This window comes from Cololabis saira, chromosome 13 (assembly GCF_033807715.1).
Source record: "Cololabis saira isolate AMF1-May2022 chromosome 13, fColSai1.1, whole genome shotgun sequence".
In the NCBI taxonomy this organism is placed as follows: Eukaryota; Metazoa; Chordata; class Actinopteri; order Beloniformes; family Belonidae; genus Cololabis; species Cololabis saira.
In genome coordinates this window covers 8,678,103-8,703,332 of record NC_084599.1, presented here as the reverse complement: position 1 = coordinate 8,703,332, position 25,230 = coordinate 8,678,103, and the positions used below count along the sequence as shown (strand labels likewise).

General features: G+C 42.0%; 1 protein-coding gene across 2 annotated transcripts in view; it reads right to left on the bottom strand.

The window, feature by feature from the left end:
• Positions 1-362: 362 nt before the first annotated feature.
• The window catches only part of ryk (receptor like tyrosine kinase), a 55,052-nt gene continuing 30,184 nt past the window's right edge, over positions 363-25,230 (bottom strand). For both annotated transcript variants that reach the window (XM_061737576.1, XM_061737577.1), the window contains 8 exons: positions 21,216-21,341; positions 17,710-17,796; positions 15,712-15,781; positions 14,094-14,226; positions 12,745-12,854; positions 12,458-12,617; positions 10,090-10,226; positions 363-1,557 (listed from right to left, as the gene is read on the bottom strand). In XM_061737576.1, the coding sequence (XP_061593560.1) occupies positions 1,446-1,557; positions 10,090-10,226; positions 12,458-12,617; positions 12,745-12,854; positions 14,094-14,226; positions 15,712-15,781; positions 17,710-17,796; positions 21,216-21,341 (935 nt within the window). In that variant the 3' untranslated portion in view covers positions 363-1,445. The remainder of the gene's footprint in view (positions 1,558-10,089; positions 10,227-12,457; positions 12,618-12,744; positions 12,855-14,093; positions 14,227-15,711; positions 15,782-17,709; positions 17,797-21,215; positions 21,342-25,230) is intronic.

Sequence of the window (25,230 nt, the reverse complement as noted above, 5' to 3'; positions counted from 1 at the left end):
ATACTTTTTCCAAGAAACACGTGTTTTACAGTCACCAGATATACCAGAAACCCCACTACCCTGTAATATTCTACATTTCACTGAAAAAAACAAAAAATCTGTCAGTCACACAGCATTGTGACACACAAGTCTGGTGAGAACACTTACTTAACATGTCTAGCGGTCGGTGTTGCATGATGTGCTATTATGACTGATGCTGATGAGGAAACTGGAGGAAAAAACAAAACATACACAACTGACGAACAGAAACCTGGAAGTGACTGATTATATTTTGAAAGGACGTCATCTTCACGCTCTGTTGGACACTCATGGAAAAAGCTCTACCACAAAGAAAAGAAAAAGAAGAAAAATGTAGAACTATATTTAAAATATCCCATTTAATTTGTAGATATGAATTCAGAAAACAGTTTACAACCTTATTTCAACATGCAGTGACCATAGAAACACATCAAAGATGTTACAGGTGTAAGAATATGATTAGACCAAAAATGGTAGTCAGTTGTGTGTTTTCACAGTGATTAATAGTGTAAATAGTTATAAAAACAGTTGAAAAGTCTCGTGAAGGATGTTCATGTTCTGACACAGAACAATCAAGCTAATTATAAAAACTATGGGGAAGTAGTGAGTAGAAATTACACGTACAAAACATGAAGGTGGTGGAGTTCAAATGATGATATATTTTAGTGTTCAAAACAGTAAAAACATCTTAATTTGTTATATGGATGTTTGACATTTTGGCTTCATCCCGACTGCACGGGAAGACAAAAGCAGCCAGGATGCCTCTGCAGGTGTCTGTGCCATTATTAGTTTAATAAAAAAGGAAATCCGTCCAGAGGAGGCGCTGTACCATTTGCTGAAGTCTCAGGAAAAAACACAACCAAAAACATGAATACATTAAGTTTCCGAGCTTCCTCTTGTACCGGGCTGGAGCTCGCCGCAGCAGAGCAGAGCAACACGTCTGGAGTCCAATACTGTACAAATGAAGCCTTTGGGTCTACTTTGGTACACGTTGTTCTGTTGCAGTCAGTCATCTACGATCCAACACAAACCTACAATGTACACCGTTTCACTACATTACAAAACTTGTAGGAAATACTGTCAGTTTTAAAAGCTTAAATTGTTATTCATAAAAAAAAAACAAAAAAACTGTTCAATGGCGTATAAATGTCCATAAAAGTGGATGAGATGCCTGGAGGAGAACATCTTCCCGCTGCGTCCGTCCACTGGGGCCGAGCAACCGATGCTTTCAAGCAAATGATGCAATATACAACAAGAAAGCTTTTTACTTCTTTACTATGCCTTAGAAAGGTAATTCAACTATAAAAACACCAAAAAAGACCTGTACAACACAAAATCCTCCGTCTGCGCTTGCATCTGATAAGGCACAATATCGTACATGTGTTCCATGTGAGTGGCGTTGTACTGTCCACCAGAAACTGCAGCGTTTACACGTAGGCCCCCAGCGCTGCGTGGAACTCCGTGAGACACTGAACAAGCTGCTGAAACTTGGGCCTCTCCTCGGGGTCCAGGGCCCAGCAACACGCCATCACCGCAAACCTGCCACACACACAAGAACAGCACACGTCAGTCACCAGAAAATGCAGTAACAATGTGTTTCTGGAGTTCGTTTGCGTCTGAAAGGTGGAAGGAAGTGTAAGTTCCCGGCAACGGTTAGAGAGATGCTGACTGAAATGAGTGAACAAGTGTGATTTACAGTAGAAAGAACATTATTGTGAATCATATGACCCAGAGTTCGTTTAGTTTTTGGAAAGAAAAACGTTCAGACTTGGGTCAATCACCCAGCACAAACTCTTCAACGCCGGATGGTCGGCGCTGGGTGCCAGCTTTGACATGAGAAAGAAAAAACCTGTTCTCATCCATCGGAGGGGAGGCGGCGGCTCGCTGCAGACTTAATATTGAGGAAACGGTCTGTAAATAACAATGCCGTGGTGGGAGAACGATGCCAGCGAGTGAAAGCTACTCCGTGCTCCTGACAGTTGCAGGATGTTGATAAGCTCCACATCTACCAACGCTGGCAGTAGCTTAACATTTCAGTCCAATTCTGCCTCCGTTACATAAACAATGTGTCAAGAGCAAGTCTGTCTGCAGCAAGAAACGCACACGCGTGCACACGCACACACTTCACTGCAGGTGCATACCCACTTATACTTATCCGTTCATGGAGATAACCCGCACTGAACAAACGACCAAGACAGAGTTGCAAAGTTTCTTTTTTCCAAACTTGTGTGCATCGTTTAACAACTTCAGCACATAAAACATTTCTAAACGGTAGATGTTAAAAAGGTGTTCGGGGAAGATCAATTATTGGTTGGACGGGATATCAATCACGATCCCGGTTAGCTGGAGACCAACACAGTCTGCTCTGATCCCCGTAGATATCTGACAGCTCGCTCATTACCTGACAAATATCATGTTTCACGGAGCCCGAACAAGGCGCTGCTGACAATTATATCGCTTTGAGACAAGTCATTAAAAGCATTATGTGGTTTATCAAACTGTAATAAAAAAATAAATCATACCAATGTGTTTCCAGAAGAGGTGGGAACTTTTCTCCATTGAAAAAACAAACAAACCGAGAAAAAAAAAAAAAAAAAAGCGAGCGCCTTCAGAAAAACTGACAAAAGGGCGATAGAGTTGATAGAATACACAAGTAACACCACCGAGGGAGGATCTGCAGTCTGGAGATCGACTGGGACAGGGGAAGGTGTCTGGACCCGGGCTGGACTCCAGGGGATCACTGACCCCATCAGAAAGAAGATTTTAAATGGAAACAGCTGGAAAAGCAGGATGGATTCTCACACTTGGAGGACACAATATTGCAAAAATAAAAATCTAGGAAGCTTGGCATCAGTGTCAGTGCACGCTCTTTAAAAAAAACAAAACAGGAAAAGTTTTACACACACACACACACACACACGCATGCACACACACACGCTTTACTAGATGACTCAGCTCCTGCGTCGTCGGAGGTGAGTTGTTAATGTCATAAATGAGATTTATGGTTTTGATGATGATACCGCAGAGACAGTTGGCTCAGACAAGTCACAATAACTACAGTATCAGCAATTTTCATTTACACCATTTAACTCATCTCAAAACAATACTACGAACTAACATGGTTTGACATGCAACTCATTTTAAACTGCTAAATGTATATTAGCGTTGTGTGGCTGGTCTTTGTGTTAAAGAAGACAGAAAGGAAGAGGAGGAGAGAGGAGCATTGAGTCGACAAAAAAAACTGGCAAATGAGCCCTCGTGAAAAGTGCAAAACAGGCCCAATTAATTTCTTTCCTTTTAAATCTTTATACAGATACTCATTTAGAAGATGCTTTTATCCAAACATCAATCAAACTGCAGTACAGTTAGAGGCCTGGTGTCGAGTCCTGAGTCCACTGAATCAATACCAAAACATCTCGGGAGCCAAAGAGTGACAAAGTTCAAGGTAGACTTGTAGACGAAAGCAAGTATAGAAAGATGCAGTGGGTTGTGACTTAAATAAGTTAACCTTTTAGAGGTTTTCTGGAAAGTGATGAGTCTTCAAAGGTTTCTTAAAAGTAGAAAAGAAGAGTCACTAATAGCAACACTCGTTAAATCAAAGCTAAATGGGAAAGGGAAGCAAGGATTGAGATTTTTGAGGAGACTTGGGGCAATATCTGGTCCTTCCAGTGGACGACATCTAGCTCCATGGCCTGGAGAAAGCATTTTTGGAAGAATATTATTAGATATTTCACGACACCGTATCAGGAGAAATACAAAGGTGCAAATTTGCCATGTTGGAGACAATGTTGCTCGACTGTGGTTAACCAACATCACATTTTCTGGAACAAGCTGAAAGTGTTCTGGAGGGGCATCCAGGCTTCAGTAAGCACAGTTTTTAACATTCAGTTTCCTCTGAGTTTCGATGTATTATATCTAGGTCATGTTAATTTTTTGGAATGTAGGCGAGAGATAAAATTGCTGCAAATGCTCTTAGTGGCAAGTAAAAAAGCAATTACCAGGAGATGGTTAACTCCGACCCCACCTACTCTAGAGGACTGGATTGATATTGCTGACCTTCCAACTAAAAACACAACGGGACATATTTTACAAAATTTGGAATAACTGGATCGTATTTATCACCCCCATGAGAGCAGATTTTATTTGATTTCACTGGTACTATTATGTTGTAACTCTGTGATTTAACCCTTGACTGGGTTTTATGATTAATTCCACAACAGCAGTGGCAGGTGACCCCCTGATTTCTGTTCATAGTTCATGTAAACAGTTAAACTGAGTTGTATTGTATCAGAGTCCTATCCAGATGAATGTGAAGCCCTAGTGGCTCTGATTATTCAGGATGTCTTTCTGACGCGGCCCTACGGAGGAGGATTCACCTCCCTTTGCTGTTTTCCCTCCACAAGTGCTGGGAAACTTTAGTTGTCTGTGAAACTGGGCTCTATAAAGCTCAAAGGAGGACAAACCCGCAAACTACTGTATGACTATACTACTCTTGTGGCACTTTTACACTAGTACCTACTCAGCCCGACTCGACTCGTCACGCCTCGTTTCTTTTCAATACCCAGATGAGAAGTAGGAGGTTGGAGCGAAGCTGCTGTGACGTATTTGATTGTTTATCTAAACGGAGAAGACAACAACACTAAAGATGTAGAACATGGAGGATATGATAGATGTGCCGCTGGGTCTGTGGCTTGTGTTTGATATCAAGTTAAAAAATGAGAGTGAAAGAAGCTTCAAGCGGCGGCGCTTTTTAACTTTTTTTAGTTTGTCTCGGTGCTGCTGAAAAGTCAGCTGGAGCCGTGAGCAGCTATGAAGAGACAGAGCTCCTGGTAGATCTGGTTGTTCCTTATCTCCGTCTAGATCCCTTTTTAATTCTCTCCTCAGCCACCAGGTTTATGAACATCTGCACCTCAGAGTTGGATCATCAAACAGACTTTTGCGCTGCCGTTGACTGTCAAATGAGGAAGCCGTGAGTCTCTCTTTCTCTGATTTCCACATCCTGACTCAGACGTCTGACTCCAACCCCCCGACCAATCGGTGGTCTGTAGTGTGATGATGTCAGATACAGCCGACTCAGCCGCTTAGAACCTCAGCAGAATAGATACAGAAAAGTATCTACTCTGCACGTTAGACCCCTGGTGGAAAAGAACCAAACCGAGGCGAGTGGAGTCGGGCTGAGTAGGTACTAGTGGAAAAGCTCCATTGGACCAGTACACCTTGATGTCTAGTAATGTACATGTTCAGGACTTAAACAAACAAAACTGGAAGGACATTCATTTTCATTTACTTGAATATTGACGTACCGTTTTATCTACTTGTCCTTTCCAAATAAAAAAACAACTATAAAAAATAAAAATAAAAAGTAGAGAAGGTGGTCAGTGGTCTGACAGTGACTGGTAGCGTGTTGTCCACCGTAGAGTGTGTGTGGCAGGTTGGAGTGGCTGCAACCACTCAGCAATCACACAGGTGTGTCCCATCGGCCTCTCCAACCTGCCAGCCTTGATAAAGAGGACTGAGAGACTCAGGAGGAGGCTGCTGCTGAGGAGCTGTGTGTGTTTCTGCACGTTTTGGGTGAGAAATAAAAGGGTCTGAACGAAACTCTGTGTCCTCTCCGTCCTTCGGTCGGGCCCCCGTGGCACGCACCTTGCCACACTGGCGCCCAACGTGGGGCTTCGAAGGACGGACGAGGGGGGTCATGGAGCGGGCCCTGGACGCGCTCGCCCGGGCCATGGCGGGCATGGCGGCCGCCTTCCGGGACCAGGGCGAGCGGCAGCTGGCCGCGATAGAAGCCCTGGTGGCTGCGGGGCGACCCATCCCTGCACCCCGTCTGAGGGCCGCCGCAGCAACGCGGGAGGGGCTGGCGGCGCCGCAGCTGAGAGGCCGGGAGGCAGAAGCTGCGGGCCGCCAAGCGACGGCTCCCGAGGTGGCGGGACCCGCGGAGCGGCCCATCCCTGCACCACGTCTGAGGTTTGCCGCGGCAGCGCTGGTGGCGCCGCAGCTGGGAGGCCGTGAGGCAGAAGCTGCGGGCCGCCAGGCGACGGCTCCGAGGGCGGAGGCGGAGATGGAGGCGGAGGCGGCGTTGGCTGGGAAGGCGGCTGCGGAGGCGCAGCCGCAAGCGACGGCGGAGACGGGGCCGGACCAGCAGCCCGCGCAGGGCTGCGTCGCGGAGGGGAAGGAGGCGGTCGTGCGCGCACCGTGTGGCCCGAGGCCACCATGGGCCCGGCCCCGAGCGCATTTTCCACGGCGGGAGAGCCGACGCCGGGGACGACCCCCACGACGGGACCGCAGGTCAGGCCGACGCCGAGGACGACCCCCCGACCAGGAAGGCCCGGGGGGTTCTGGGCTTCCTCTCCCGCTCCGAGGGGGCGGGGGGGGGAGTATGCTCGGCCGGACAGACCCCGGCTCGAGGTTGGCGTTGGGGGTGTGTGGCAGGTTGGAGTGGCTGCAACCACTCAGCAATCACACAGGTGTGTCCCATCAGCCTCTCCAACCTGCCAGCCTTGATAAAGAGGACTGAGAGACTCAGGAGGGGGCTGCTGCTGAGGAGCTGTGTGTGTTTCTGCACGTTTTGGGTGAGAAATAAAAGGGTCTGAACGAAACTCTGTGTCCTCTCCGTCCTTCGGTCGGGCCCCCGTGGCACGCACCTTGCCACAGTGTGAGATGAGCCTTATTGGGTTGGATGAACACCAAACAGTAAAGGAGGTGAGGACCAAGAGTCACGAGGCAAGTTCCAGATACACTTTAACTTTACAGTCACCTACTGGTTTATCAATTGCAACTTGTTTTATTGCTTAATGATTTTTATCTATTTCTGTCGTATCTTTTAATGTTGTGTTTTTGTTGGTATGAATGTCATATCTTGTCTACTTTGTCTGCTGATGTCCGATTCTGTGTCTGGCATTAATTTGCCGCAGGGACAAATGGTGGAAATTAGCCTCTGGCTACAACCATACATATTTACACTTGTGTCCATTAATATGAACAGTCCCTGTTTAACAAATAAAGTGAATTGAATTGAGATGCCACACGGTCTGAGGACGGCAACACAGCATCAATCATGACACAAGTGTCTCACAACCCTGCCAGGACAGAGGGAGGAGGAGGCCACGTGGATTTAGACCAGCTCAGTCTTGGAAAAGTTTAGCTCAAGGTGGGGTTCCTTCAGCCATGCGGATATATCCCAGAGACAAGCTGAGATTTGTGCCGAGACGGCACAGTTATTAGGCGGAAATGCCAGATATGGCTGCGTATCATGTGTGTAGCAGTGATGAGTAAAAGCATGCGAGGTGATAACCGAGCCCAAGCCAAAGAGAAGCGGCTCCAGCACCGGCCCTTAGGGCACTCCTGTGAAGAGATAATGACATTTGGATGTTTGAAACCAGCGTATAATTCTCACGGTGCCAGACGGGAGTAAAAAGAATAGGATGATGCAAAAGAATAGCAATGTGCTATTCTGATCATTCTAATGTGCTAGTGAAATGTTATTACTTTTAAAATAAGGCAACGGTTATAATGTTGAACTAACTGTAAAGTAGCTCAAAGACAAACTTGTGCAGCTTTTAGCTCGACAGTTCCAGTTGTGGGCGTGGACGTAAAGTGCTTTAGAGGGACTCTGCATGATCGTCTCTTGTTTGGTTTCTTGCTTGCCCTTGTTTCGTGTCATTACTTTTTTGATCTAAAGGTCCCGTTACACCTTGATGATTTATCCAGAAAAGGGCACGGCTCATATGTCGCACGCACACGCGCCGTAAGTTGTGCAATCGTTGACACACGTTACTTGCAGATTACTCATGAATTGAAATGCGTCAAGATAATGTCAGTTGTACACGGTACTAATTTCAGACCTATGAGCCACTTGTTTTGAACCTTTGAGTAGCTTATATTGAACTTACATGACCTTTAACACATATTGATGTATGTAGATGTATTTTGAGGCGTTTCAGACGATCTCGTAACTTACCTACCTCATCAGTTTGACACTGTACCAGTTGTGTGCCGATACAGATTTTATGATTTTGATATAGCTTATTTTGTGACAAATTGACTTGAATGTTTTATTTGAGATTTGCACAAATGTTTTGTTATTTGCACAACTGTCAACCTCAGTGGAAAAGTCTGCCTGTTACTGTCTACATTGTATTAATTGCACAGTGTATTTTAATTTAATTGTTATGCAGGAAAGGGATATTTGTTTTATTTTACTCAAGAAGCATTTTTATTCTATATATGCAGGCAGTTTATTTTTATTTCATGTGTTTTATACATTTTGATATTGTGCAGACCTCTGTTAATAAAGGTACCTGTGTGACATTTGGCACGAGGCTTTGTATTAACACTGACTGTTTTTTTAAGGGTTTGCCTCAGAAAAAATGAAGCTAACAGAGATGCTATGCTATAATGCTTTGGGGGAAACCCCAATTATGTCACAGAAAAAATATCGATATATATCGAGTATCGCCATTCAGCTAGAAAATATCGAGATATGACTTTTGGTCCATATCGCCCAGTCCTAACATGTATCAGTCACACTTTTATATGCCGCAGGTGCGTTTGATGTAATCTGAACGGTTTCATTGGTCCCTGTTCTGTAATTTCATTGGTCTGATGTGACGAGGCTACATGTACGAGCACGAAGCTCGTTAGCCTGTAAAAATCAATAAATTACCCACATCATTGTTAGACCCACCAGGTTCAAAGTGTGTGGGAGAAAAACAACCTTTACCTGTGCCGGAGAAAACATATTAGGTCTTAAGTCATTACCAAATTAAACTGTGATAACACAGAACCCTGTTGCTTAGTTTCCAGCAGCCGCAGTATGGAAATATTTCATTTAGTAAAGTTCTTGGATTTCCAAGGTTCTGCGACCCAAACCCACACTCTTACTCCACCCAAACACCACATCATGCAGTATGTCATCACTTTATAGCGTTATGCTGGTAGCATAAAGCAGAGGAGAGGGATAGAGTTCAGTGGAGTGGCCGACTCCACACCCAAGAATCAGAGTGTGACACACATTTCACCTCAGGAAATAGTGTTAACATAAATAAAAAGGCTACAAAAATGTTTCGCCAAAATACAGTTTTTCCTGAAGCTCGAGCATATAAATATACCAGAACCTTCAACATTTTCTACGAGTTCTACGGCTGATTGTAGTTTAGATTTCAAACATTGCTCTGCACTCATGGACATTTACAGGTTTTTTTTTCTTCATTTTTTGCCCCAAACTACCCATTTTCCTTGGTCATGATGGGTCACAACATTCCTTCAAGGTTTAAATAATGTACTTGGCAGTTCTTAACCCAGTTTTCAGCACCTTTGTTTTTATCTGCTTGATACACACCCTTCATTTGACCCTTATGAGGCAGGTAAACGTCATTTCCACTAACGCAGGGTGTGTCTTCTGCTACTATTGTTTAAAAGGCTCCTCACTGCATCATAACTTGTGGTGTCAAAAATCTATCCATCTTTTTTTATTTTACAAACACAAAAACGTTTGTCAGGAAACTGAAAATGTAATATATATATATATATATATATATATATATATATATATATATATATATATATATATATAAAAGTGTTTGAAAAAAGCATTCAATAAAAACAAATCAGATTGATGTTTTGGTTGTGTTGTCAGGGAACAGCATCTTTCATATAAACAGGTGTTTGCTGCACGGATGTCAGTCTCTGCTTTACAGATTTCTGATCTGAAGCTTCGTCTTTATCAGTTTGGTGGCAGCATCCTGGGTTTTAGGAGCTAAACTGAGATTTGGGGGATATACCCGAACCCGAACCTGAGAATAACACACTTGAAAGCATGACACTAACCAAACCTTAACAGTGAATTAATCTAGTCGTTCAATTTAAGCAAAAAAAAAAAAACCCATGAAGTTGTCACATATTTAAACATATTTCCTAACCCTCCACCACCTTTAAAGTTACATATAAGGGCCTGATGTTTACAGCATTTCCATACTGGGTTTATTTTTCAGCTTTAGACTTTGCAGTTTGGTGAAAACATTTGTGTGTGTTGGCATAAGTTTGTATAGGCTAGAAGAAAACCAAACTTACAGCTCATCTGGACAGTTGATAGGTTGTGCTATTCTGTAGCCGTCTTTCAGGTAAGCAGACATCTCAAACGGGTCGATGTCGACGTAGGGAGTCTGACCCAAAGTCATCAGTTCCCATAGCGTCACTCCGAAAGCCCACTGTGAACACAGAGCACGTGATCAATGCTGACATAACCGCTTAGCAATCAAAAACATTTTCTACACAAGCTGTTGCCTTTCACATGTTTTCATTCAAGTGGGATAAACATCACCAACATTTGTATCAAGAGTGGTGGAAAACTGGGGGTGCCCACTCGCATTCACACACAGAATGTTCACTACGAACAATGTGAGGAAATTATCTCAAAAATGTATGTGGAAGATAAATCACTGTTAAACCACCAGTTTTTGTTGAGGGGCTGAACGTTTAAACACTCGGGTGTCTGTTATGAGTGAGGAGACAAAGGAGGAAACATTTCCTCATGTTTGTAAAAACAGTATATTAATATTAAATCACTACGCTTCCTTTTAGACTTTTAAGTGCTTACAATAGACTTTGATGCTTTTTTTTAATAAAATCAGCCTTAAAAGGGACAAACGGATGGGCTGGAGTGAAGATTTAGGAGTGATGGTCTCCCCAGAGGACTGGAAATTAATATGTGCCAAAGCTCACACTCAGACGATCAGCTAACGACTGAGATTGTTGCAATATAAATGGACAATGACAACGTATACCACACCAGTTAAACTAAATAAATATAATAGTAACATCCCAGATCGGTGCACGAAATGTTTAAAGGAAAAGGGGACATTATTTCACTGTATGTGGCAATGTTGTAAGGTCAAGGCTTTTTGGGTGGAAGCTGAGAAAATAATTGAAAAAATTATTTCAAAAGGTCCTTTTAATGGACCCTGCCTTTTTCATCCTGGGGTCCTACCCAAAGGGTCACAAATACACCCAAAGTGAAAGAATAATTATAGACATGTGTCTTTTACATGCAAAAAAATCAATTGCACTATTTTGGAAGAAAACCAGTAGGCCGAGTGTTGCATTCTGGGTTAGACAGATGTTGGCAGCCTTTCCTTTGGAAAAAAAAAAAAATCACATATATGCTGAAAGGGAGACAGGACTTGTTTGAGAAGGTTTAGGGACCATTTATTTCTGTTGTTAAAGATGTGTAGGTATTAGGGATGGGCGATATTTTACCGTTCACGATATATCGTCAAAAAAATTCCCCACAGTAAGAATTTGTATCTCACGGTAAAAATAGATAGATATTTTTTTTATCGTTATCGGGATAAATGCCAGAAATTATCGTGATACATTTTTTAGTCCATACCGCCCATCCATAGTAGGTACCCTGACACTTAAATATTTTTTGGAAAAACTGATTGTAGTTTATTTTGTCTGAGAGCTGTTTTGTAAGTTTTGTTTTATTTCTAGTTTTTTTTTTTTTGTGTTTGATTGGTTTTTGTTCTTTGTTTTATCATTTATCTATCTGATCATATGACTTAGATATCTGATCATTCTGTCTACGACAGTATTTAACTGATATCATTGCCGGGAAGTGTACTAAATGTACTTAAAATATGTGAAAATGTGGAAAACTTGAATAAAAACAGTGTTTTAAAAAAAAAATAAAAATCAGCCTTAAAGCTGCTTTTTTTCTAAACTCTAAGATGAAATTACCCCGTCCTTTATAAAAGCCCAACCCTGGCAAGCAGGTGGACAAACAAGCAGCGTGTGATGTGTTCCGGACCACCGGGGTGGTGATGAGGTGAGGAAGAGCGTTTAACGCCAGTGAGTAAGAGCAGAGCTCAGGAATGGGAGCGCCTCTCTCACACAGACACCCACTCCACTCCCACCTCGGGGCGCGGGCCATGCCAACATTGCAAAACAAGATCCAGGCATGCCAATTGTCACTCTCATCAAGTCTAGCTTGGAATGGGATGTGCGTAAATATACGGGTAAGGAGTATTTGCGTACGCAGCAGTGATGCAGAGCTGCTTGTACGGACTTCCCCAGAAGGTTAGTGGGTTGCTACAGGCGTGTCTGTGAACTATAAGTGCCGTCTATGCCATGAGGCAGCATGACCATAAGAGGACTACTGAGGGGAAGGGGTGCATGTCTGGCTGTTGTCTCCGAGGATCTGCCGGGCTTCCCGAAAAGTCCCTGCCCAGCCAACACTCCTACCTTTGGACAGGAAAGGAGGAAAAAGCACTGACACACGCTGCCCCGCACTGGACATCCCTTTCCTTTGACACCTTGTCCAAGCCTTTTAAGAATCACTCACATACAATTGGTGGCATTTCCTTGACGGGCTTCTTGCCTCTTAAAATATACCATCCTGAGAGACGGGAAATGTTATTTTTGCTACCATAATACTTACCACATCGCTCGCGCTGGAAAAGTCGTTGTTGAGCAGGCTTTCCAGGGCCATCCAACGGACAGGGCGGTTCTCGTTATCCCCCAGGCAGTGGTAATCCATAGGAAATAGATCTCGAGAAAGGGCATTGTCTGTGATCTTCACCTGCATGTTGTCGTCAATGCTGGTGGTGCGGGCAACAGAGAGAGAGAGAGAAAGGGCGTGTTCATTCATTCAGGTTTCAAAACCAAAATCACCTAAAAGCCTCGGGAGGGAAGTGGGAAACCCCGTGCCGGGTCAGGGACACTTACACGCAGTTCCTAGCAGCCAGGTCTTTGTGGATGACCTCCCGGCGAGCCAGGTAGCTCATGCCACACGCGATCTGAATGGCCATGTAAACCAGGTCTTGTTGAGAGATTGCCTGAAAGGAAATGGGAGAGACAGAGTGATAATGTGCTGCTTAGAGACGCAGGAAAAACAGAAACAAAAAAGAGCGAGTGGCGAATACAGCTCCCAACAGCGACTATATGGTTATGAAACTGGTCTTGTGTCAAACTCCTCGTTTCCTTCGAATTGGGTCAAGTATGGGAGTCAGAAGCATGAAAACTCTTCCAGTCTGAACTAGCAGCAGGCTCTTCATTTAGCTTTTAAGGATTAGAGTTCCACAACATGAACGTTTCTCTCAAGATTGATTTGAGTTTTTTTTATTTCGGTCCATTTGGATACAACATAATACAAGATAAAAAAAAGGTCCAATATATTAAGTGGCACCGAAAAGGTATAGGCTGAAGCCAAGGCTTATTATGCCTACCCTTTTATGAACCTCGACTCAGGAGGTTTTATACAAAACAAAACTAATAATTTGGGTTCAAACATTGAAAAAGAATGGATATATTGGACAAGTAACTGTAAGATCTGTATTTTTTATCTCTTCTAGTTCCAGCACTATGTATATACTGAAGCTGCTACAATAACAGGCAGTTAATACACCGTAAAACAGATTAAAAACAACTGCTGGGGGAAAGAAAGTCGCCGCTTCACCTCCTCCGTTCCCCCGGCTGAATGACACAGTCCTCCTTCCATGCTGGTAACAATGTTTATAGCAAAAGTAAAAATTCACGACTATATTTGTGCCCTCCAACAGTGAAAAAAGTGCATCGTGAAACCGGTGAGACGGTTGTGTTACACAAACCTTAACAAAGGGGGTTTTGATTAATGCGAATAGTTGGCACGCTTCATCTTGTGATTGGGAAATATTCGCTACATCTGATCGAGTGTTCAGTTAAATCTGCGCTGCAGCTTTGCCAAGTACATCAAAGACTCCCGGGGGTTAACCTGTACAAAAGCAAACCTGTGTTTATCTAAGGAGTAAAGACCTCGGCCCCGAGGGCCCTCTGACTACATCAACAGTTGTTAGAATAACAGCGAGCACAGTAGTTTCTGGAGGTGTTATTTGGTGCCAACTGCTGCCGATACACAAAAGATTCTTTCAGGCTTGATGCGGGGATGGAAGACAACTTCGTCAAACTTGGGGGATTTAATTTAATTGCGTCATAAATGTGTCAGCGCCGTGTTACGCGTGGATTGAAGTGAAGTGTATCTTAAGGGTTTAACTAAGAGCAGAAAGCTGCAGCAGGTGAACGCAGAGCGGAAGCCTCACCTGGGGGTTGTTGGCCTCGGCCAGCTTGCACTGCCGCAGGAAGAGCTTGAGATTCCCCCAGGCCATGAAGGGCAGCAGCACCATGGGCTTCTCCCCGTCCTCTACACACACGTGGCTGATGGGCAGCAGATTTCTGGAAGGAAGAGGGGAAAAGAAACATCGGCATCAGATCATACTTACAGAGAATGTAGCTTAACAGCAGATATTGGTGCTGTATCAAAATAATTAGGAACACAAGAGAACAAGTTGAAAAAACCAAACCAAAACAAACAAAAAAACCCATCAAACCATAAAGAGGAAGTGTTGGCCAACGTTATTAACATGCTGACTTGAACATGAGGTAAGCGACAGCTGTCTTTCTGTAGAAAGCATGAGTGTGCAGAGCTGCTGCTTCTGACAAAAACTATGCTGCCATTATGAAATAAAAAAGACAACAAACCGAGTTGGGTAAAAATAAACCATATGATTAAAAATAATATGGGCTAAACTTTAAAGCAATATGCAACTCTGACATTTAGGTCAGAAGAATAAACCTTTGCTCCACTCGACCTGTTACTGTATCTGCTCTTCGTGTAAAAGTATGCCGTTCTTGTCAGTGGCCCGTTTACTTTGGCAGATACCCCGAGATTTAACCCCCCAATCTAGCGTGTCGCCTCTCTTCTCTATATTACTTGACATGGTGCCGAGACGGCCCCGCCATAAACTCTCCTCCGGGGGCACATGGATCACGGGTACTGATAGTTGTGGATGGAAGGATCCACATGGAGTACAATATGATGCACATTAACTCGTTGAATTGGCTGCACAAACGTGCACAGCAGCCAATACCAGCCCCCCCCAGCAGTCGACACATCCTCTGGGTAGAACTTTGTTCTCCTGTGGTTTCAAGATGACACCAGAAGATAATCCGTCCGAAATTTCAAGAGGATTAATGTTGAAAAGCGGAAACATCATCCTCCCTTATCCGCCCGCGAGGAAGCTGGTGCCACAACCGGTCTATTCCCCCCACCGGGAATAGAAACACCTCCTCTGCTTCAAACATGTCTCTCCCTGTCCTGCATTAACTCAACGCTTTATTGTTGTTGCTGTCTACGTACAGTATGTGCGCAGGAGTTCTGCACTTAAATTTGATACTTCATGAGAAACTCATGCAACTTCAAGGAAACAAGCACACTTCTGTGTTCTTGCAGAGTTTGAAACAACCTTAAGAATAGTGCAAGTCACCTGCAGCTCCACCGACCAGATGTGGTTGCAACACAACAACATCCAAATGCAGCAAAACATTGATGTCCTCATTCCAACCGAGGAATAACTGACCAGGATTTTGATTCAAGGGAACATTTCCATCAATCCCCTGAAAAAGGGCTTTGTGCATTTTGAAGAGCTGTAATTCCTTAAATCTTTGATCATTTTATTTAAAAGAAAAAAAGGAAAAAAAGGAAGTAGGTGGGTAAAAACATGGTGATATTTTCATTACATTATGAAACAACCATGAATAAGCCGTGGCATTTATTCCCTTCATTCTTCTTCTTCTTATTTTAAATTCGTCTTTAATGAATTTAGTTCAAACTGCCCCAGGACATCAAAGTCCCTGTGATCTTTCAGTGCTCCCACTTACCTGTGATGAAGTCCCCTCAGTTTGCAGCTTTCAGTCAGCATCATGGTCACCTGCACCTCGGAGGCATGATCTGTGCATTTCAAAATCAAGACACAGAATCACATTAAAACATTAAAAGATAAGAGCGACTAGTGACAGTCTGAAAAATGAACAGTAAACATATTTAATTTACTTTCTAACCATGTGTGATTATTGATTTTTATCTGTTTCACTGCATAATTCCACTGGAAGCAAATATTTGTTGGGGGAAATTTTGGAGGGAAACTGACCCGTGCCAGTTTTTAATCTGCGTGTGCAGCTTTGCCATCACTGCTACTTATGGAAAGCTGCATTGTTTAGCTTCCAAAAGGCGCAGTAGAAGGAAGTAAAGAGTTTAACAAAGCCAAAACTGGCACAAGGATATTGTTCGTAGAGTGGAATCCACCCATTCTGTGTAAACATGAGGGAACAAGAGGTCAGAGGGCAACTAGCAGAGAAAGCTGACACATGGTCCGAACAAAGAAGCAGACCATCCCAAACTCTGGGTGGCCTTACGCTGGCATGCAAACCCGGGGCATGGGCTAGACGCAGGATTCATTTACCGTCAGCTTGGTACGCTTCCTTACCGGAATGAAACAGTGAGTGTCCATTTGGTGAATTCATTAGTAGGAGAATTTTTTTTTTTTTTTTAAACAAACACGCCCAGTATTTCTGGTTGAGTCTGAGCCACAGAGATGAATAATAAAGGTCAGACAACAATGTAAATGTAGGCTGTGGTTCAGTGCAATGATGTTCCCTTTTCCTAAATTATTCTTACATACAAATACACACACGACTGTCTCAGAAAATTAGAATATTGTGATAAAGTTCTTTATTTTCTGTAATGCAATTAAAAAAACTAAAATATCATACATTCTGGATTCATTATAAATCAACTGAGATATTGCAAGCCTTTTATTATTTTAATATTGCTGATTATGGCTTACAGTTTAAGATTAAGATTCCCAGAATATTCAAATTTTTTGAGATAGGATATTTGAGTTTTCTTAAGATGTAAACCATAATCAGCAATATTAAAATAATAAAAGGCTTGCAATATTTCAGTTGATTTGTAATTAATCCAGAATGTATGATATTTTTGTTTTTGTAATTGCATTACAGAAAATCACAATATTCTAATTTTCTGAGACAGTCCTGTATATATAAAATGTTTGTTTTATTGTCCCAGTTTTAGTTTAATATGGCGATTCTTCCTTTAAAGCTGAGAAAATGGAAACGGAAATAAGGTGAGTGATGCACTGAAGGCTGAGCAACTATATTAATATTTCTTCAGTGACATCATCATGAGAACACGGTGAGAACGAGCTGTGGTTCCCGAGCTGAGGTTAACTGTTCAAATGTAAAAATGATGCCATGATGAATGTTGTTAAGACTCAAGATGAGTCTGATCCACCTTCACGCGATGTTGAGCGTGAACAGACTCAACCACGTCAACCAGGATAACATGAATTACCGTTGCTGGCTGGAGAGAAAAATAATCTGTGCAGCACCAAGCGTGACTGCTTCAAAATAAAACACAGCGTTTGTAATCCTGGATAATGCTACCGGATGGCACCGTGGCAGCAGCGGCTGACTGTCTGCGTGGGAACTGGGGGTCGGCATCTTAGAGTAGATCATTTTACTTGCCCTTAAGCATCTCCACTTCTCCCAAAAAAACAAAACCTTCCTCTCGTGTTATTGCCAATTTTCATTGTATAAAAAAAAAAAAACAAAGTCAGCAGACTCAGTTCTATGCATCAGACATTTACGGCTAAATATCGCTGTGCAGACGGTGCGACGTGTTCCTGATCTGTGTGTGCACATTTATAGATGAACTGCTGGAATGTGTGTTCCGATTATTTGCGTAAAGTACATGTAAAAACACCAGGTGAGTTGCACAATTACAGACGATCAAATCTGGCAGTGACTTGATGGTTTCACCCTCACACCTGTCTACTGAAGCCAGGATGAAGCGCATACCTTTCACTGTTTTCACAAAGACTTGCTTCTCCTTACTCGGATCCTTTTCATCCAGCAGCACTCCGTGGAAGATGCGGCCAAATGTGCCTGTCAAAGATAAACCACAGGTTTTTATGTGAGGGAAAAGGGCAGGAGCGAGACAGCCAGAGGCTTCTCATTCAGAGATTCAAATGTCACCCTGCTCACTGACTGCCATGTGTGGCTGATCTGTGGACGGAGGTCAACAGGCCTCCGCTTCAAGAACTCTGTCTCCTGAACAGGGTTCGGTAGGTTCTGGTTTTGCTGATGAGCCCAAACTAGAACCCCCTTTAATCACTTAGGACGATTCACAAATGCAGATGATGTGGAAAGGTCAATTGAGTTTGTTCATCATCTCCTTCGTGAAGCTGTTGTTTCAAGACTTTTCTGAGGTTAAATGCCAACTCAGAAGATAAACCATCAATATAAACTAAGAAAAAAATCTCAGTCCTGCGGCAACATGAGCCGTATGTTTCAACAGGAAAGGAGACGCAGCCTAACAACAGGGTTACAGTTTTAAGACTCTCCCTCCCTCCTCATCCAGCCTGTCTGGACCTGCTGACTCCCGAAAACACAACCCCACTCTGAGTGCAGCACCCTGACACGTGGCTTTGCCAAGCACATGTTGTTTTAGATCCCTCGCTTTTAATTATTAATATCAGATTAGCTGTCATTCTGTATGCATGATCTGAGGAAGCCAGAGCGACTTCTGTGCAGACGGACAGGTACACAAGTGCAGGCTCGTGCACTTGTGTGGTTTCTTGCACAGCTGCAGAGTGAGCTGATAATATAGCTACAGTTCTGCAGTCTGCGAACATACTTTCACTTATCAAGCGTCAATATTTACATTAGGACATGGCTGATTTAAAACAAATTGTGAAGAAATGCCAGTAATAAACATCGGAGCCAAGAAAAAACAACTATTGAAGTGGAAGATTTAAGAAAAACAACTCCTGACAAAGTTATGTAATAAAGTCTCCAGAGTGAGGAACCGCTATCATGCATCACGTAACAACTGTTCATTTACAGAGCAGCCGGCCAAGTTATGTCCAGGTCCAGTTTCTTAAGTGCCACACTAAGACACTTAAGAAACTGGGCCGCTTTAAGCTACACGGCCGCAATCAGCGGTTATTTTAATATGCTGCAACAGGTCAATTCACCCTCCGGTAAACAGGGATGCAGTCGGCAGCAGATAGTTTTGGTGTGAAAGAGTAAAATAACACACGGCTGAAAAGTAAATGATTAAGTGTTTCTTATTACAGTAAATGTTCGTTGAGAAGATTAAAAAAAAAAAAGAGGATCAGCACTTATTTTTAAAGTGGGCTGAGAATGATTGCACCAAGAATATGTCTCATGGAAGTGATGACTTAACTTCTGAAAGCTGTTAAATGACATTTAAAGGCTAAACTCTGACATACATCCTTGGGTAACTTTTACATCACTCGCAATCATGTTCCAGAGACCAATGTGGTCTTGCTCAGGAACGTGAAACCACAGCGGCGCCGTGAACAGAAAAATAACTGAGAAATGTGACATGTGTAACACATGTCATGTGTCTGCAAAATGTTTTTATGGCTACATGCTCAATTTGATGCAGTGGATGAAAGAAAAACAAAACAAGATGTCAATCAGCTACAGGCACCAGCTTTACTCACAAGCATCACACAACACAAAATGTAAGACTTTTTGAATTTAAATAGCACCGACTTTAATTATTATTCACTGGAGTTTCTAACAAAGTACAGCCAAGAAGTATTTATTATTTACATCATTACATGTATAAAATGTAGAAAAACTTAACTTGATCCAGTTAGAGACAAGCTGACCTGATCAATCAACTCAAAAACCTAGATTAAGCAGAATTAGGTTTTTAAATCGTCACTTCCCCATTTCTTTGGAAAAGGTTTCCAAGCTCTGGGACTGACGTCAACTAATGACCTCACAAATACAGTTAAATTCTGATTAGAGATTATTCTTCTGACTATCCACAGTTGCGACGGAAAACATTTCACAACCCACTTAAGTTCTGAGTGCAAGGCTGCATGTTACAGGACGTTCATCTTTATCCATACAAGGCTCACTAGTAGGGAGCGTACTGTGGGGCGAGGTGGAGCTCCATCTTTAGGTCTTAATATGTGCAAAGGACCCTCCTCTCTTAAAGTGAGGTTAAAAACAAAGAGAGATACATCCCAATTATTTCAAAAATCCAGACATTTTCTTCTTCCTTCTCGGTGGATGATGCTGATGTATGGACATAGTCACAGTTCTAACAATGTCACAACTTTCACCTGTAGCCTGCTGTAAAAATATTGATTAAATGCTATCTGGAGCTGCTTTATGAGTTGTACCTTGACTGAAGGGCAACAAAGAAAGGAAGGCAAGTCTTCACACCTTTCCAAGAAAACCGGTGGAGCTAATGTAAGACTGCTTCCTAAAGATCTGCATCTCACCACGTCTTCCTTGTTCCTTTTTAACACCTTTGTCTTCCAGAGCTAACAGGAAACGCCTCGTAGCGGCTGCTTGTTGAAATAAAAGGCCTGTAATTAAACATTGCACCCATTATAATGCTCCACTCTGTTTCAAAATGCTTCTAGCGAGCTCTGGTCTCTCATTAGTGAAGTATAAACATTAACACTCCGTAAGATAATGTGGAGGAATTACCGCAGCTGTAGATGTGCTCATTGTGCTGCGGTGGGGGTTTTATTGGGTTCGCTCCTATCCACAAACACGGAGAAGTTTCCCACAGAACCCTCACTTCAGGTTGCTCAAACTTTTCTGATTTCAGCCATTTAAACCTTAAGAACCATAACTATTAAATCTGCCCATTTGTTGTAAAACTGTCCTCAGTCGAAGCCCAGTGACGATAGGATGTTACATTTGAACAGATGATGACAAACAGGTCTGAACTTTGAACATCTGCAAGCGCTGAAAAGTTAAAAATGTTTAGAGACTTAAAGACAAATGCTAATCGAATCATGATTCTGCAAAATGTCATACATAAATTAGGAATTATTTTCCTTTTTTATCGTTCGGCTTAAAAGTTTTCTGTTTTTATTGGTGCAAATCAAATAAAATAAAAGATTACATCAATTATTTTGTTTTCTTCTGAATATTTTGGGTAATTTTGTTGTGTCTGGAGAGCAACTTAAGAGGATTAGACAGTTTGAAAGTATTATCTGTGTGAAAAGAAATACACACAGCTAAAAAATAAAAAAAAAGGTACGTTTTAGGGATGAGATGGTAAACATTACAACTCGATAAATGACAGACTTACAGAGAAAGTAAGGAGAGGCCCTTTTTTCCTCTCACACAATCTGTGCACCTTGCTTCTCAAAACAGGGCGGATCAAACTGTGAACTTGTGCACTTTTTGTTGAAACGTCTGAAGTGATGTTGATATTATTCAAGCATCAAAAAGCAAGTGTTGAACCACTTCAATAGTTAGAAAGAGGAAGCCTGGGAGCAAGCGCGAGCATGAGAGTCAAATACCTTCATGTAAGACGTCCCGCAGCGTGACTCTCTCCCTGGAGATGGCTATGTCTTTCACTTTAGCTTTGGCCTCCATTAACGTGACACTCTTCAGGTCATTCTTCTCTATACGCAGAGACGGGTAACCTGTAGACACAAGCAGAAATATTCACATTTCCTGCACATGAAACATAACCAATCCTCAAAGTTACTGACTGGTCCACCTGAACGAACACATTTGAAAAACAACAACAAAAACAGGGATTTCTACTGTGAATTCGTCTTTGAAAGAACCAAGTTTCTCAAAAACCTAATTATCATTTGAATTTAAGAAAATCCTAGCAATTACAAGAAAACAGGCTGCAAGACATGCAGTACTCTACACTTCTGTCCTGTATTGCAGCAGTGTTATTACGCAACTCCATGTACACGCTGTTATTAGGTGTTGGGTCAGTGAGACAGGATCTAGAAAAATGAAAACACAAAGTTCCCCACACTGTCAACACACAGATGAACATTGCAAAGCCCTTCGTATCAACACTGTTCATGTAAGCGCTGAGTGATGACTCCGTCTCAGCGCTTGTGTACATGTACTAAGACAAACTTGGAGATTACCCAGAGGACGTATGGTTGGAACGGAAAAAACACTGTCAAAACAACCTCAGCACAAGGCTGGACTTAATGTCTTAATTAACTCAGGAAACGGCAACCAATCTGTACTCACTTTCTTATCTGATGGTACAGTCGTAAAATATGAGTTTTGAGGTGGATGGACTGTCTTTTGGTTGTTTTTCACCTTTTGTAGGGCTGCACTAACTGCTCATCATATTCCATATATTGATTTGCCATAAGCTTATATATTGTTGGATGTCCTTCTTGAGATAATCCCCCTTATCCAACGGTACTATACATGGCTGGGGCGATGAGGGGTTCAGCTTCCTGCTGAGGGACACTGGCACGTAACGGGGCTTTGATTCAGCAAAACAAAGACTCACAAAATCCCAACACAAGACTGTAGTAGAGCAACACAGAGTCCACGTCAGTGCAGGTCAATGTCGCCCCCTATAGGTCTAACTATGACGCTGCACAAATGAATGAACGAATGGAAAAGACTTACAGGACTGTCTCAGAAAATTTGAATATTGTGATAAAGTTCTTCATTTTCTGTAATGCAATTAAAAAAACAAAAATGTCATACATTCTGGATTAATTACAAATCAACTGAAATATTGCAAGCCTTTTATTATTTTAATATTGTTGATTATGGTTTACAGTTTAAGATTAAGATTCCCAGGATATTCAAATTTTTTGAGATAGGATATTTGAGTTTTCTTAAGCTGTAAGCCATGATCAGCAATATGACACTTTTGTTTTTGTAATTGCATTACAGAAAATCACAATATTCTAATTTTCTGAGACAGTCCTGTATGGACACAACAAAGGGCAACAAAGCAAAACACTGTAAAAGACTCATTTCTGTTCTCCGATACTTCTACGGCAAAGGTAAGAGGCACCAATGGATTTTCTTTTAGTCTTACAAAATAACATAATAACAGTTAGAAACAGCGGCTTTGTCTTAAATCAATACTTCATGTAGACAGTATTCAGTCTATCCAAAAATAAACAGATAAAATCAAATATTACAGCGTATCAAAACAATGGTGTTTTATAAAAGGGAATTTTTAAATGCCACTGCAAATACCAATAAATCATCTGTTACACTTCTGAGTCACTACCGTTTAACATCTGACAACAACCATCAGCCACATTTAGTTTTAATTTCATTCTAGTAATCTAATTTGTTCATGATCAACACTTGTGACATTTACTCAGGCAGAACTCACTTGGTTTGAGTAATTATGCATGAAAAAAATCATTTACAAAAAAGCACAACTAATTCTGGAGTATGTTAGCAACTGTCTCGCAGCACATCTTGTAAAAAATAAAGGTTATTTGGTTCACTCTGAGGTCAGCCAATGTTTATTTTTGTAATTTCACTGATAAACTGGATAATGAACATGTTTTTCCAACAGGTTCCGGTCAAGAGTACAATCTGCATCATACTTCCCTGCCCCCAACTACAGTCCTCACACCCTCCATGAGTGTCCATGCAGTATCTTTATAACCTCAAATTGCACTTTAGTCATGGACCGTCCCACCACTTCCCCAGAGAGCCTGTCCGTCCGTCTCCAGCAGACAAATGCAGCTGAAGGAGCAGATTTGGAGCATTACTGCAGGTCCAGATGGCGTAAGTCCACAGGTTGTGGACGCCTGCACAGACCACCTATGTAGGATTCATCAGCACCTCTTTAGCTCATCTCCATGGCAGATAGGGCAGCTCAAGTTCATTCCTGTGTAACTGTGTTGTATGGTGACCGTATGTGATGTTGTATCATAATAAAGCCTTGCATATTGAACACTGTAAACAGAAACACGGACAGCTGTGATGTTTTCACATTAGTGTCAGTAGCAACCAGAGGATCAGTGGCGTTTACTTCTGATCTCTGCTTGTTCAAGTACTTGCATGACAACTGCACTCATACATGTGCTGCATTATGCAGACTTCAATCTATTGAAATATCTTTGTTAAATGGATTAACATTGTATATCAGCACACTTGCACATATTTGAATTAGCAGTAGTTTATGAACACCCATCACAGCAGCTGTTTTTAGTCCATGATCTGGAGACTTTATCCGTGGTCTGTCAACAAGTTCTCCAAAAACCTGTATTTTGTTTTTTTCAAAATAGTAGGACATACAGGACTGTCTCAGAAAATTAGAATATTGTGATAAAGTTCTTTATTTTCTGTTATGCAATTAAAAAAAACAAAAATGTCATACATTCTGGATTCATTACAAATCAACTGAAATATTGCAAGCCTTTTATTATTTTAATATTGCTGATTATGGCTCACAGCTTAAGATTCCCAGAATATTCAATTTTTTTGAGATAGGATATTTGAGTTTTCTTAAGCTGTAAGCCATAATCAGCAATATTAAAATAATAAAAGGCTTGCAATATTTCAGTTGATTTGTAATGAATCCAGAATGTATGATATTTTTGTTTCTGTAATTGCATTACAGAAAATCACAATATTCTCATTTTCTGAGACAGTCCTGTATATTAGAACAACATATCTGTTCAGGATGATGATTTATCCTCTAAGCGCTGCTATTGGCTACCGACGTTAGCAAACCAGCACCTTTTGGGACTCAGTTCAGTTTGTTTATCCCCCTGCGGTTGAAGCTGAAGATGCTATCATCGTCTACCTGCTTCATCCACCCTCATCCAGACAAGCCAGGCGGTACTGTGAAGATCCTGCTCTTTGTTTTCACCACTACGTTTAACATGACACAACCTGCACCGGTACGTCGTAGCTCCAGGAAAGACATGTGGATACCACCACAAGTATCTGTACCGTCTCAGGGACGGAGCAGTGAATAAGACCCTGAGGGTAGTCAGGATGATCTGTAGAGGTCAATGCCCTTACTGTTCCTCTTCTCAGTCCTCTAGTACAACTGGTCATTTGCAGTAGAGAGTAACTGAATTATATTTTTCTTAACTGATTCCAAAATGAGATTTTCTTCAAGGCTTGCCAACAGAGTACAATTCTGGCTGGTTCATTTTCTTTTTAAATACTTTAAAAATCAACAAACAGCAGAGGACGCTGGCTGTGAGCACTTTTAGCTTTAGTTTAGCCCCTGAGCCTTTGCTGGCCTGATAGATCAGACCCACATCTAGAAAGATGTAAGGTCTTAAAACAACCTACAGGGTCTCCTGATCCAACGGCTGCTTATGAACCCGTCTTTGCATCTCGGTGGTTAGTGCTACGACTAATAAGAGCCACAAACAAGGTGACGTATGCAGTGTGACAGAGTGTGTTGAATAGAAAAGTAAATACAACTTTTTTTTGGCATCTAATACCTATTTTAAACAGGCCTTGAATGTCTTAAAAACAAGCTTTTGATTGTTTTTGCTAAATAAATTAGAAATTCAGCCACTGAGCCATGTCTTTATCTTCCCATTCTCTAAC